The sequence below is a fragment of the Macrobrachium rosenbergii genome, chromosome 42, assembly GCF_040412425.1.
Source record: "Macrobrachium rosenbergii isolate ZJJX-2024 chromosome 42, ASM4041242v1, whole genome shotgun sequence".
NCBI classification, from domain to species: Eukaryota; Metazoa; Arthropoda; class Malacostraca; order Decapoda; family Palaemonidae; genus Macrobrachium; species Macrobrachium rosenbergii.
In genome coordinates, this window is record NC_089782.1 from 23,779,721 (window position 1) to 23,795,621 (window position 15,901).

Sequence of the window (15,901 nt, forward strand, 5' to 3'; positions counted from 1 at the left end):
AGATGGACCAGTGTATTTTGAGATAGCTCGGTCATGTGGGAAGAATGGAGGACGACAGGTGAGTGAAAAAGAGTGCATCATTCGGAAGTGTTAGGAGGGAGGAGAGGAAGTGACACGCACTATCGGATTGCAGGAGTTAAAGAGGTATTGGAAAGAAAGGTCGGTTGGGTGTTTTTTTTTTTTTACGCACTCCTTCCGCGTGGATTTGGAATTCTCTGCTCTTTTCCTTGTTCTCCGATTCGTGAGCAAAGAATGATTGTTAAAGTAAAAGGGGGGAAAAATCAGAATAGTAAGAAGGTGGGAAATAGAGGAAAGAAGTAATTAGGAAAGTGGAAGTAGAGGCAAAAAGAGAAAAGGAATATTAGAAAAGTAGGAAGGGAGGGGAGAAGAGGAAAAGAATAATAAAAAAAAAGTGAGAATGAAGTCAGGAAAAAGTAAGAATAAAATAGAAAAATGGTGAGGGACGAAAATAGAGTAAAAGAAGGCATGAGAAAAGTGGGAAGTTTGAAAACTTCTTTAGCAAGTTAACAGATTATTTCGGCTGTACTTGACGAAGGTCTATGGAAACAATACGCGCTGAGAAAACAAAAATTAATTATTTTTTTTAATTAATACGAAAATGGCGCTTTCCACTTCCGAGACGCTGGAAAAGGACGAAGTTATAATGAGCGGAAAACTTTGTACATATCTGATCCTTGGAGACACACACACACACGCACACATATATATATATGCGTGTGGGTGTATGTAAATACATAATATAAATAAATAAATATATATATATATATATTTATATGTATATATATATATGTGTGTGTACAATATATTATATATATACATATAAATATATAATATATATATATATACACATAAATATATATAATATATATGCACATACATACATACATATATACATATTAAAACAGTTCAGCGGAGAATGAACAATACAAAAGCAAGGAAGGAGATTATGCAAACAAACTCTCTGAAAAAAAAAAACTGCGATAGCCAATCAGCGATCGGGGATAGGGATTAACTGGAATGATAGGCCAGGTAGGAAATGGTGATGGCCGGACAGAGGCAAAGTCACACGTTGTATTGAAGCTACTCAATCTGCTGGCAGGGGTGAGGGGTGGGGGAGGGGTGGGGGAAGGGAGGAAGGGGAAGGGACGACCATAATTACGTCGTCAGGATGATTCTCGGAGGTCGTCTGATGGTCTCGGTATTTCAATATATGTAGTATGAATAATTCCTCGTACTGTATATTAACAGAGTGTTTTTCCTGTTCTATGTATAATGCCTTCAGGATAGAGAGGCGTCCAGGCTTTGTTTCATAGTAAAATATTTCAGTCCATGCTACTGCTAGTAGCTCCCTTGATTTTGGTTTTGATTTTATGAAACTGAAGTTGTCAAACTAAGCCACTGGGGCGCTTTGGGCCAATCAGCCTTCAAGACTGAAAAGAGGGAGTTGGAGTGGTTGGACAGCAACATCAAGAGATCCAGAATATACAAGACGATGAAGTACAGAATCTAGAGGTGTAATTGCGAGAAAACTCACATTTTCACTAAGAAGTAACAGTTAGAGAGGTTGGACAGCACGTTAGAAGAAAGGAAGCGGGAAAAGAGGTAAAGTAAAAGAATAAAAGGTGGGTGCAGCTACGGGCCGTAGGGACACTGCACGCACCCTGTAGTAATGCTTACAGTGCACTACGTGAGTTGCACTGACGGCACTACCCTCCTACGGGGTAGCAGGATATATTTTTTCGGGTAGTGGCAGTAGTTGATGAGTTTTTAGTTTGTTGTCGCATCTCCCTTTTCATATGTTAATTAAGGAGGTTGCAGAGAAGCTGGCACGTGTGTTCATTTAGCTGGATATACGACAAAGTTATGGCAGTTTCCTAGCAATTTTTATAACCCTACTTGCGCGACGCACATTAGTTAGAGCGATTTATACTGACTGTGATGCTTCATCATATATATATATATATATATATATATATATATATATATAATATATATATATATATATATATATATATATATATATATATATATAATTATATATGTCTATAATAGAATTTTTTTATAAATTTTTTTATTTATTTATTTATCTATATATGACATACAAAGAACAGTCACTTTCTGACAAATATATTAGACAAAAATACCTTTTATTTATAGGTTTTTTATATTTATATTAGTAGAACAATACACACACACCGCTTTCAAGGGTTCCGGTGTTCTCCGTTAGATGTCACTTAGATAAGCCTTCGAAAGCTAAAGATGTGTCGTCTTATCTTGATATACTTCGAAACACTACTCAAGGAGGTTGTTATTTTCTCCGTAATACACACACACACATATACATGCATACATACATACATACATACATAAATATATATATGAATAAATATATATATACATGTATTTATATTTATATTTTGTAAAGTAAAATGTACATTATAGTCCGTATAATGTAGCCACTAGCCACTAGTTAATTGTTTAGCATTAAGTCACTTGAATATACAGATTGTCTTACAAGCAATGCCTTACAAGTTCCTGCTCTTACAGTTGTTTGGTTTATCTTGGGGGTTGTAGTAGTTTTCCTTGTTATCTTTTCTTATAGTTGTTGCGGTGTCCTCTTGCAATTGCTGCAGATTCTTCTCTTACATTCGCAGATTTATCTTCTTTGTCCCCTGGCAGTGGTACAATTCAATCCTGCAAATGCTTCAGCATTTTATCGTTATTCCTGTGCTTTCTCTTGCATAGCCACGGCAGATTTCTTGGCTTCACAAAAGTTGGGAAATTGCATCTGAGTTTTATTCTTACCCCCACACAATAATGTTTCCGGAAGTTTTAAAGTTTTTTTTTTGTTCTTCTCTGCAGAGTTGCATCGGCTGAGGACGACCCAGAATGACAGCTGCCACAGAGTCAACGCTCAAACCACGACAGTTACAGGTGGCCCGGCTACGGCGGGAGGTAAGATTGCAATGACGATCTGTATTCATTTCTCTCTCTCTCTCTCTCTCTCTCTCTCTCTCTCTCTCTCTCTCTCTCTCTCTCTCTACTCTCTCTCTCTCTCTGATAATTACTCTTATATACTATAGGTAATTGATAATTACTATATATATTTATATATATATATATATATATATATATATATATATATATATATATATATATATATATATATATATACATATTCAGTGTGTGGAAGCAACGGACATTTTTTCTCCTCGATAAGTGTTTACAGTATATTTTTCCTACTTCACAAAATATCAATACTGGTACCTTATATCCATTTATGGATGTATATATCCTTATTTGTATAGGCATACATATATATGTACATATGTGTATATATATATGTGCTTGTATATATATATAATGTGTGTGTGTGTGATTACGTATTTGTGTAATTTTTAATAGAAACCCTTGTATCACTGAATTAATGGGCCATTTATCCCCTACATCACTCTCTCTATCTCTCTCTCTCTCTCCCTCTCTCCATTTCAGCTCTTAGTCTTCTTTCGAGTGGGTGGTCGTTGAATTCTTAATGGTCTTATTGTAGATGAACATTTGGGATAAAAATAACAAAAAGCTGTACGTAATGCTATAAAAGACTCGTTATGTATCATTATTCTTTACATAAAGGTTGTCCCCAGTCCACCACCACTTCCCCGCCCCCCCCTTCTCTCTCTCTCTCTCTCTCTCTCTCTCTCTCTCTCTCTCTCTCTCTCTCTCTCTCTCTTACACATAGTAACATTTTTTAATAGTAAACATGGGAATGCATCTTATTTATTTCTTGTGAATTTTTACTGTTATAGTTAACTATGTATTTGGTGTTTTTGCATTAAATTTGAAAATAAGTGAGATATTCCTTTGGATATTCTTGTTAGGGTATTTAGAGGTTGCTGTCGACTTTCTCGTTTAAGGTAATAACACACACACACACACACACACACACACACACACACACACACACAGAGGGAGAGATTGTTTGTTATTCATAGTTTGATAAGGTATATTTAATTTTTTATTGAAAGTGAATGAAGATATATAAGTTATTTCCAATACCCTCGAAAAAGGAGGATGAGAAAGCGAGAAGGAAATTGATGTTTAATTTTCAAGAGTAGTCGATACAATGAGTGAGAGAGAGATGGTTTCCGTTTCCTTGTTCAGAGAGAGAGAGATGGTTTTCCGTTTCCTTGTTCAGAGAGAGATTGAAGAAGAGGAGAGAGAGAGAGAGAGAGAGGGAAATTTTCCATTTCCTTGTTGAGAGTGACGTGATAGATTGAGAGAGAGAGAGAGAGAGAGAGAGAGAGAGAGAGAGAGAGAGAGGGATGGGAGAGAGAGGGATATTGTTTTTAATTTCCTTATCAAGAGTGACCCGAGAGAGAATGTTATCCATTTCCATGCTGGGAGAGAGAGAGAGAGAGAGAGAGAGAGAGAGAGAGAGAGAGAGAGAGAATGAAATTTTCATTTCCTTATTAAGGGTGACGAGTGAGAGATGGTTATCCATTTTCTTGGAGAGAGTGGGGAGAGAGAGAGATGTAATGGATTTTGATTTATTAGAGTGACGAGAGAGGTTGTTATCCATATCTATGTTGAGAGAGAGAGAGAAAGAAAGAGAGTTATTAGATCTCAGAAGAAAGGCTTTGACTTCCAAAGGTAATCACGTCCGCGAAACCTTATCACCCACGTCTGCCGAAAAGAAGAAGAAAAAAACTTCGCTGTTGATAGGAAGCAAATCAGGCCGTTTTCATAGAAAACGTGACACGAGCCTTATGGCTAAGATATTCCCTTTTTATGTTCTGCGGTCTCTTCGATGCCACACGTGCAGACTATATAATTTTTTTTTTTTTTTTTTACATTTTAAAAGTATATTTCGTGTGTTTTTTTAACGGTTGCGCTGCTATGCAAGATCAAACTGTCAGATCTTTTAACCAGTCACGTTGATTTATTGAGAATGATGTTGCATGTTTGTTTAATGATTTGTGTGGGATATGTTATAGAGTAGTTATGTATGTTTATACAGATTCTAACTGTCACCCTTGTTACAGGAAACGGTTTATGTTAAATAAATAATAAATGTGTGTGTGTATGCATACACTATATTAATAAATAAACATATATATATATATATATATATATATATATATATATATATATATGTATACATATATATATATATATATATATATATATATATATATATTTATATATATATATATATATTATAATAAATAAATATATATATATATGTGTATGTGTGTGTGTGTATGTATATATATATATATATATATATATATATATATATATATATATATATATATATATATATATATATATATATATATATATATATATATTATATTATATATCATTTCCTGTAACAAGGGGTGACAGTAGAATTTATTACAGGAAGTCTCCCGACTCTTTTGACAGGAGGTGATGTTGTTAAGGACCCCTTCTCTCGTGTGCCCATCAGTAGATGTAAATAAATTCTATAGCCGTCAAATGTAAAAAAGAAAGAAAAAAAAAAGTAATGACCATGATAGCTGAAGTTGTTATAGGTTAGGCTGGCCTTATGCCAGCATGAGCCCTTACACATTAGTTGCCTGTGATAACAAGGTGTCGAAATGCCTAAAGGGCCTTGGTGTGTATGACATGACACCGATTAACTCGCCTAATCGATAACTTGTAAAGCTATTATACGTCAAAACTGCTTGGAATAAACCTCCCTAATCTTCATAATATATTTGTAAGAATGATTAAAAACTAGAAATATGAAGGCTCATATAAAGTTGCAAATGACGCGTCTTACTTCTCAGATACTTATATATATACAAACATTTTAACAAGCAAACAGTTTTAAGCCTCCAAAGAAGTCACTCGAAGACACCACCTTCGGTTCAGACTTGGTTGAATACAAGTCATCTTGAGTCCCCAAAGATTTTGATTTAACACCAGCAATTTTAAATTTTAGGACAATATTTATGGTACCTGAAGGGATGATGCGAAACTCAGGTAGGATCGAAGCTGCGGTTATTTGTTTTTCCAAATTTAGACTCGCTGCACGGACTGGAACGTCTTGCACCCCAATGTAGATGTCAGGTGAGGATGAACAACTGTCAGAACTTCCTCCCTGGCAGGGCCAACTTTGGCTCGGCTTGACACAACGTACCTTTGATGATGACGCGGAGATTATTGGCTAATTTGGGCAGTAGGGTTAATGGTGAAAATCATAGTTTGATTACGTAAGGGCCCCCCCTTTTCTCAAATGAATTGAGGACGAGCAAGCTTCTAGTGGAGAGAGAGAGAGAGAGAGAGAGAGAGAGAGAGAGAGAGAGAGAGAGAGAGGGGCTAAATTGAAATAACAAACTTTTGATATATGGGAACCCTTAGCATTCTCTTCATTTAGTTATCCTTCACTTAAAATTGACTTGAGTATTTCTGCTTCCTTTTGTGACACCTTGGTTATCTAAGGCACCATATTTAGTCGCCTTACGCTATTAAAGTCCATACAGTCTGTTTTCTCAAGCCTTGGACTTTCCCGTAGCCTTTGTCAGTCCGCGGAATTGGGTGTCCCCTTGCCTCAAGGTGAACACACAAAAATAATATATTATAGCATCCATTTACCCCCGTAGGGGTGCAGTGTCGTCAGTCCACCTCATGTGGTGCACTTTAGGCATTACTTAAGGTTCTTCACAGCGTCCCTTCGGCCCTTAGCTGCAACCCCTTTTATTCCTTTAACTGTACCTTCGTTCATAATCTCTTTCTTCCATCGTACTTTCCACCCTCTCCTAACAATTGATTCATAGTGCAACTGCGATGTTTTCCTCCTGTTACAACTTTCAAACATTTTCGCTGTCAATTGCCTTTTCAGCGCTGAATGATCTCATAGGTCCCAGCGCTTGGCCTTAGGCCTAAATTCTATATTCTATAGTATCCTATTATTTTTTATTTCTTTATATATTGGAAACGTTCATTTACACTTGTTATTCATGAACATATTCAAAGCAAAGGTAGAAAAAAGAACAGAACTGAATACATATGTCAAATAACAATTATATTTTAGCTTTTGCAATCACGAATGGCTATATTGAACAATATTGTCCGCGGCGGAGTCATCCGTGAATACAAACGTTCAGTTATTTGTTATTTGTTTTATTTATTTAGTTTTGTTGATTCGTTCTACCTTCCTTGGCAAGTTGATAAACATTTTTCTTGAAATTTTATATTCAATATGGATGATGATTGCAGTAAATCTTAATTCTTGAGAGAGAGAGAGAGAGAGATGAAAGGCTATCACATTCTTTCGAACCGTGAAAAAAGTTCAAATATTGGATTTCATTTTGTGCAGTTCCTCTTGTTTCCAGGCTGAGAGAGAGAGAGAGAGAGAGAGAGAGAGAGAGAGAGAGAGAGAGAGAGAGAGAGAGACTTAGAATTCCCTATTTTCTTGTGATAGATGATAAAATGAACCTGCTCGCCGAGCAGCGCGCAGATGAAATTTTGCTGCATTCCATTTAAAGTTTCCTTTGTGTGACGCATCTTTTCACGTCTTTTGTCTCCGGATTTCAAAACTGCCGCGCGTGCATACTTTATCTCTGGCCTACTTAGAATAACGAGATCGAGAACATCCATTTTTTTTATCTTTGTTTTACATACTTTGTCATTATAAAAGATCATTTTTTCTCCGACATTATGCAAGCAGGATTCCGACTACAGATCATGCTGACACGAGGCTTTCTTTGTTCACATTTTGCAAGAATACTGAGCATGTTGACAGGGGCGTTCATTGTGTATGTTTTTTTTTCTTTCGTGTGTCTTTCATTTACTGATGGATTGTATGAAACGGTGGGTCGTTAAGCGATGAATAGACGAAGAGAAAACAGTCTTGGAGTTCATTTGCATATTATTTTCTCACACGTCAAAAGAATTTAAAACTACTGTTCCCCAGCGACAAGAAATTACTGTTGATTGTACAAGCGACCAAAATAAGGCTTTTATGTTTTACTAAATTTCATAAGAGCCACTTTGATATTTTACGATGATGAAGGGAATGTTTTTTTTTAATGAATACTTACGTCTTCTTTGCAAATAAATTAGAATATGCTTTCTGCTGTGGGATGAGTGAATCTGGCGGTATGAATGCGTTATTTACCAAGGCGCTTAAAAAAAAAACTTTGTAATGAGTTGCCGGACCACTTGCCAGATCACTGTTGTGCCCTATATTTCAAATAGAATTCTTTATTCGGATGGGACAGATAACTTGAATTATGCAACCTGTGCCTTTTGAACGACAAAATAACAAAGAAGAATGGGGTTTCTAATAGAGGAAAACGAAAGATTCATCTTTGGTAAGAGTTGTTACCTCAGTAAGGGACCATTGAAGTAGTAAGAGTTCTAAAGCTTGCTGGTCTCAAAATAGAAAATGCGAAATGATGTGGCATGTAGGGAGTTACATGAACGTCTGAGATGAGGTTGAGGGATAGTTCCTAGGAATTAATAGAAATCCTAGTGGAAAAAAGTACGTAACACATTCTAAAGCTGCAAATTAAATTAGCCTGTTATATGTTTAAGCGAAATTGTAAACAAAACAGTTTGAGCATCGTGTATACAAAAGCATTTACTTTTGAAAAGATAACTAAAAGTGTAGAGTAATTGGTCACTGCCTTATATATATTATTACAGACTCGCATCTTTAAAAATAACAGAAGAGATAAGTTGCCGATGCGTGAATTTCTAGTGCGTTTGTGTTTGTTCTTTCCCCACTTTTTGTGCCTCGGAAGATGACAGCGTCTTATCCCTTTTTATCCTTCTTAATTCTTCAGCCGGACCCATCGTTTACCTCATCGGCTTCCGCCTTCTTTATCTTGGAGTTCTTTCGATACTTGGGCTACATTTTCGAAGAGCGGTAACAACCCCCTTACCCATTCCTCCCCCCCCCCCACTCCCCGCCCTTGTAGTCTTTATGTAAAGTTAAAACTGGCACAGAAAATTTCTTGAATTTCTCATCTCTCTCTCTCTCTCTCTCTCTCTCTCTCTCTCTCTCTCTCTCTCTCTCTCTCTCTCTCTCTCTCTCGCCAGTAGTCTATATGTAAAGTTAAAACTGGCACAGTAAATTTCTTGAATCTCTCTCTCTCTCTCTCTCTCTCTCTCTCTCTCTCTCTCTCTCTCTCTCTCTCTCTCTCTCTCTCTCCAGTAGTCTATTTGTTAAGTTAAAACTGGAACTGTAAATTTCTTGAATTTCCATTTGTAAATCTCTCTCTCTCTCTCTCTCTCTCTCTCTCTCTCTCTCTCTCTCTCTCTCTCTCTCTCTCTCTCCCCAGTAGTCTGTATATTAAGTTAAAACTGGAACTGTAAATTTCTTGAATTTCCATTTGTAAATTCTCTCTCTCTCTCTCTCTCTCTCTCTCTCTCTCTCTCTCTCTCTCTCTCTCTCTCTCTCTCTCTCTCAGTTCTTTATCACGTTTTAACCAAGATAGAATGGCTAATTCATTGCATGGCAAGTCCATTAATGAATTACAAGAGGAATTTAGCTCAGTATAAAGAATAATGCGCTTTCCGAAAGAATTATACTAGATAAACAAAAGTTTCAGAATGAAAATAAATATAAAACAAATCAAAATTTATTTAGGGAATTCTAACATATCCAACAAAAAGCGCCGAATGGCCTAGCCGCACCAGTACTTGGCTTTTAGGCCTAAATATCTTAATCCAGGCCAATCTCTCTCTCTCTCTCTCTCTCTCTCTCTCTCTCTCTCTCTCTCTCTCTCTCTCTCTCTCTCGGAAAATGTCATTGTGCGTATTGTTAGAACCGTGCTCGGCCTAAATATTTCCTTTGATACAATTTCCCGTTGACAAAGGACGTCTTATAAGACGGTCGCGCATCAGCGTCGACGGTAAATTTGTCGACACTAATTCTCTTTTACCGGAAGAAGAAGAAGAAGAAGAATGGTTTGGGAAGTTTTCACCCTTATCTGCTGGTTTCCTTTCACACGCGCACAGTAAGAGAGAGAAAGAGAGAAAAAGATAAGGCATGTATCTTGTACATAATTTTTGCGACTACAGACATCATATATATATATATATATATATATATATATATATATATATATATATATATATATATATATATATATATATATATATATATATATATAATCTCTGTGCGTAATCTCTGTGAATTGGTGTGACACACATTTTAGTATGATTTTCATAAAGCTTATTTCTGGCTTCCCATTAGGCCCGAAGAGATAAGATAAAAGGGTACTTACTGTTTTATTTTGTCCCTTAATTCTAAGTGTAAAAATATTTTTATAGAATAGCTGTTTCCTCATGTATGTGGGTAAATGTATGCTACATGTTCTACAAAATACTGTTATACAGTGTATTCCATTATAAATAAGAGGGATTTCAGTAAGTAATCCGGCTGATCCACTTAGCCATCGCATAAGGGACGTTAACTTTCAAACCTTTAATGTTTTCTGTTTTCAGTCGAGTTTTAACAATTTATGAATTACTTTAATCCATTCTTTCCCTGTGCCACGTGCCAGTATAATCTGTCATTTTGTAAGCGAACCATAAAAGCTTGCAATCTATCTAATGACTTACCGTCGGTCGGGAAGAAATTAAAAACTCTACGGAATTTGTTCATACGATTTTACTTACCGCAGCCTGTATTTTACTTTTTTTTTTTTTTACGACGGAAGGAATTATTGCCTGAGAGGAAATTGACATTGGAATAAAAACAACAGATACCAGAAATAATCTTCATGCTGATTACAATATTTCTTTTTTTTTAATTGGTTTGCGTAATGTTAAGTGCATCAGTAAGATTAATGTAGTCCATTATTGATCGTGGTAGGGATACTGACATAACTAATGTAAAATTCAAATTATTTTTTTCTTGTCTATAAAATCTTTCTTGTAACTAGTAAGTGGGTATTTAATATTATATTATCAGGACGGATGCATTTATTCTTATCAGCTTTTACAGTGCGTAAATGGTAGTTAAACCTTGCATAGCGCGTTTTAGTTCTTTCCATGGTGTTGACCTTGAGTCTCAGTATAGGATTCAATATAAGTCAGATGTTTGAAATTTGAAGTGATTTTAGGAAGAAGAACCCAAACCTACAGAAAAGCTATTGATGACTTTTGATAGAAGTGAAGACGAAGTATTAATAAGGTAACTCGCATCCATTTTAGTCCCAGATAATTAAAAGAAAAAGACCCTCCATGTTGGTTATGGTGACAGTGATGAAGATTGCTCTGAGGCTGATAAAAGGTTGTGATAGCAATTTCACGCTCTTTATTTATTAATTGAGCAGTTAGGATGGAGGTTACTTTTATGTTTTAAGCTATGGATATTGTACCTTCTCTTATTTTTGCCCCGTCACATCCTCCTCCCCCTGCTCTTCTTCTTCCTTTGTCTATAATTCCTCCACATTCGCTTCCCCTGTTTTCTTACATTTCTGATTTTTCCACAGGTCCTTGTATTCCACCCTTCATCCTCCATTAATTTCCAAGGTTCTCTGTTCTTATTTTGGGAATTCCTCCTCCTCCTCCTCCTCCCTCCTCCTCCTCTTCCTCCTCCTCCTCCTCCTCCTCCTCCTCCCCTCCTCCTCCTTCTCCTCCTCCTCCTCCTCCTCCTCCTCCTCCTCCCTCCTCTTCCCTCTTCCTCCTCCTCCTCCTTATATTGTTTAGTGTTAGTAAAAGAAAATTTGGATATAAATCGGCTATTAAGGTACATGATGATTCCTACTCGCCGCGTCTTTGTTGTATAATAACACCTCGCCAAACTATTTATACAGATAGGCTAGGGCGAAATATTCCCAGTCTTTGCAGAAGTAGGTACTTGTGGCCAATGTTGGATTTACTCAAGTGGTGAATGTACCATAATAGTACTAGAATGAAGCAGAAGATTTTTCAGGACTCAAAATAGAAAGGTGGTCATTTTAAACTCAAAACTAACTGAGATCTAGATAGGTTCCGAGATTTAGCACTAAGGGTTCTGTGAACTCACAAAGAGGAAAGAGAAATTAATCAAGTTCAAGATAAAATTCCTCGAGCTCAGAAGCTTCTTGAGCTCAAAAGGTTGTCAAAGTTTGAAATAAACATGTGAACAATCATCATGCTTTATATATATTCGAAAGGCAAAAGATTCTTCAAGTTCTAAAAAAACGAAACCCCAAAAATATTCATAATCATTAGGAAAAGTTCCTAAAAAATCACCAGACGAATAAACCAACTTGTTTATAGAGCCATGATGTAGCTTCATAAGCAGACCTTATCAAAGCTCTGAACTAAACAAACAAAACTCAAAAGCAGATACCCCGTTGGGAGGTAGTGCTGTCAGTGCACGTCATGCGGTGCACTGTAGGCATTACTTAAGGTTCTTTGCAGCGTCCCTTCGGCCCCAGTCGCAACCCCTTTCATTCCTGTAACTCTACCTTCATTCATATTCTCTTTCTTCCATCTTGCTATTCATCCTCTCCTAACAGTTGTTTCATAGTGCAACTGCGAGATTTTCCTCCTGTTACACCTCTGTAACCTTTTACACTCAATTTCCTTTTCAGCGCTGAATAACCTCATAGGTCCCAGGGCTTGGCTTTTGGCCAAAATTCTATATTCTATTCTGTTCTGTTCTATTCCATTCAAAGCAAATATATTCTCAACAAAGATGTTTGGAGACCGCAGGCCTCTTCTAAGGCTGAGCACGTCACCTCACGAAGGGTCCAGAAAATTACCTCGTTATCTCTTGTAAAATCTAATCACCTGTTGCCAGTTTGGAGGTCCATCCTTTGGCAAACTTTCCGTAAAAATCCAAGTGTAAGTTTTTGTATGATCTTGTTAACAAACGGCAGACTCCAAACTATGACCTCCTTTGTAGGTATTAAGAAAGCATGCTGGGACTGTCGTAGTATATATAACTTTTAAAAATCATAATTACAGAACGGAAGTTTTCCGAGCAAAGAAAGTACAGAACGAAAGCTGATGGAGCAGATCAAACTGAAAGTAAAGTAATCAGAACAAAAGTTAGTTCAGAAGGCAAAACAAACTCCAAAATTTATATTAAAATGGTTTGATTATAAACTCCGCCGATTGTTATCATCATAAAGCTCAAAAAGTTCATTAGTTCGAATCATAATACCTGCCAGGCCAAACCCCCTCAAGTCCGAAATGAAACCGAAGTCTTGACCAGACTCCTGCCGTGACGCGAGATTTCGTTCCGTCAGCTAATCATCCGTAGATTTTCACGTCCTCTCCAGCCTTGGAGTTGGCTCCCGAGTGGGGTGTTTTAGGAGGAGGAATAGGAGGAGGAGGAGCAGCTCAGCCTTCTCAGTAGATCACTCGATTGCCAGACGAAGAAGATGGAAAATAGTTCTTGTGTAGTGCCTTGTCCTGATTTATCAGGTCATTCTGTGGAAACTCGCCTTGTAAATTATTAGCCTCCCAGGTTTGTTCCGTGGGAATGGTTTTTCCTTTGAGTAATAAACTTAACTTTATTTATTCTCGCAAATCAGCGGTTACATTTAAATAAAAATGCGATGAAATGTAGTCCGTATTTCTGTATGATTTACTGACGGTTAAATATATTTACCTTTGATATTTTGGCGCAATATTGATTTAAGTTTCGGATCCAAATAAGGCTTTGAAACGCCACAACAATAATTTTAGCGGAACCAGCAGTATCATTAACAGCAAAGGGAATTATAGTCGCCTTATTTATAAAGTAAAGCTTTTTGTGACTAGATTCTGATATTGTATTTTGTAATTGTCTTTGAAAGGAAATGAAACGAAATATGAAATAAAATAGTCATGATATTCATAAAAAATATCAGTAGTTTGATCATCGCATTTTTCGGAGTGCGGTTTTTGATGAATTACAAAAAAAATATATAAACTGAAACATATTTCAAGTATTTGCTTGGTCAAAGAACCTCATTTTGTAGTTGAGCTAAGTAATTCATGTGTGTACTTCTAACATTTGCAAACAAACAAGTTATTTGTAAAACTTTCTTTGTCCTAATTTTTATGTAATTAAAAGCCGCTTTTATGTATTTGAGTAGGAAAGCACCTGAGTCTCGTATTCTTTATTCTGGATAAAGGCTGACAGGCTGAATAGGGGTAGGGAGAGCTACCGTGCTTGTTACTTGTTTGATTAAATATAATGAAAAATTTCATGTCATCTGTATCATTCTAAATAAATGACATTGAATGTCGTGATTCACTCGTCTTTTGATATTGTTAATAATAATAATAATAATAATAATAATAATAATAATAATAATAATAATAATAAAAATTTTCCTGCTTCTGCAAAGGAACTCATTCGTGAGACTGAGAGACTGCAATATGGACTCAGCGTTATCCAGATGGCCTTTCGTTTTATTGAAGTTTTTATTAAAAAAAGGGTCTTCTTTCGAAATAATAGTAATAACAATAATAATAAACATAACTTATTAAACTCTTGAAGTATTTACACTCAGGTTTGCCTTTCATATTCAAGGCCAAGTTTCTCATTATATCCCAACGCACCTGATGGCGAAACGGAACGCCTTACTTATTTAGTAAAAGGAAAAGATTAAAAGTGAGAAAAAGTTCAGTTTCTTGATATTTCCTCGCACAAGGATAGTCCTCTTGCAAAGAAACCCGCCTTGATTTGTCTTCTCTTTGAGAAGGGGCCGAGGAAGTTGGCCCCTTTTAATGGAGGAACTACTAGCACATTAGAAGAGGTTTTGGTGTAACAAGACCTTTGAGGAAGAACGCTGGTCAGGCATAATTTGAATATCATAGTGATGGAAAAGAATAAGAGGGTGCAGTCACCTGCAGCAACGGTGAAAAGTACTGTTTGTCGTCATCAGTAGTTGCGACAAAAGTAAGAAATCAGTGGCTCATAAGGTTGTCGTCAGCACTTGTAGCAAGGAGGACAAGGTGTTCTCGTCAGCGACAATAATGGATAGCAAAATGCCGTTATCAGCGACGTCGTCAGCGACAGCATATAAAACATAAAGTTGTCGTTGCCTGCAAAAGCGACAGGATAGCTCGGGAAGCCGTCGTCAGCAGCGAAAAAAGAAAAACAGGAGAGATGTCAGCAATTGCAGGAAAGAAAAGATGATGTCGTCAGCAATAGTTGCGACAATAGATAGATGTCGTTGTCGTCAGCAATAGCGGGAAAAAAAGTTTTTCATGTCCACTAGGTACTAAAAAATAAAAAAAAATTATCGCCTTTATCAACATCGATAATATGCAATTAGGATCAACCTTGCTAGACACTCAACCTTTTAAAATGGGCTCTCAGTCTATTAGAATGAAATTCCTGTTTGCCAGGCAATAAACAAGTCTGATCTAATGCTTTTAGTTCCGGCATGGATGGAAGGATTAACATAATCGGCGCTATTACTGAACTGAACATCATCAAATAAGCACAGATGCCGTGATTCAACAAATACTGTGTTATGATGAGTTGAGCAATAGTTGCTGTTCCTGTTGAGCTGCTCATAACGCTCCTGGGTCTTTGCTCTTAATAACAGAATAATTCTATTCATATATATATATATATATATATATATATATATATATATATATATATATATATATATATATATATATATGTGTGTGTGTGTGTGTGTGTGTGTGTGTGTGTGTGTGTGTGTAGAGAGAGAGAGAGAGAGAGAGAGATTCAGGTTACTTGAAACAGTGAAGAAAGCTCCTGGATATTTGAAGGGAAAGAGAACTTGTAAATATATGAGAGAGAGAGAGCGAGCGAGCGAGCTCTTGATTACTTGAGAGAAATTAAGTTCGCCTGATTACTAAGCGAGAAGATGCCTCCTGATTATGTCTCTCTACGGTAAAAAAAAAAAAAAAAAAAAAAAAACTGATTTTCTGCTTGGCC

General features: G+C 36.5%; 1 protein-coding gene across 4 annotated transcripts in view; it reads left to right on the forward strand.

The window, feature by feature from the left end:
* LOC136828058 (bromodomain-containing protein 4B-like) overlaps positions 1-15,901 on the forward strand; it is a 244,872-nt gene that overhangs the window by 194,997 nt on the left and 33,974 nt on the right. For all 4 annotated transcript variants that reach the window (XM_067085758.1, XM_067085760.1, XM_067085759.1 and 1 more), the window contains one exon: positions 2,884-2,976. In XM_067085758.1, coding sequence (XP_066941859.1) covers positions 2,911-2,976 — 66 coding nt within the window. In that variant the 5' untranslated portion in view covers positions 2,884-2,910. The remainder of the gene's footprint in view (positions 1-2,883; positions 2,977-15,901) is intronic.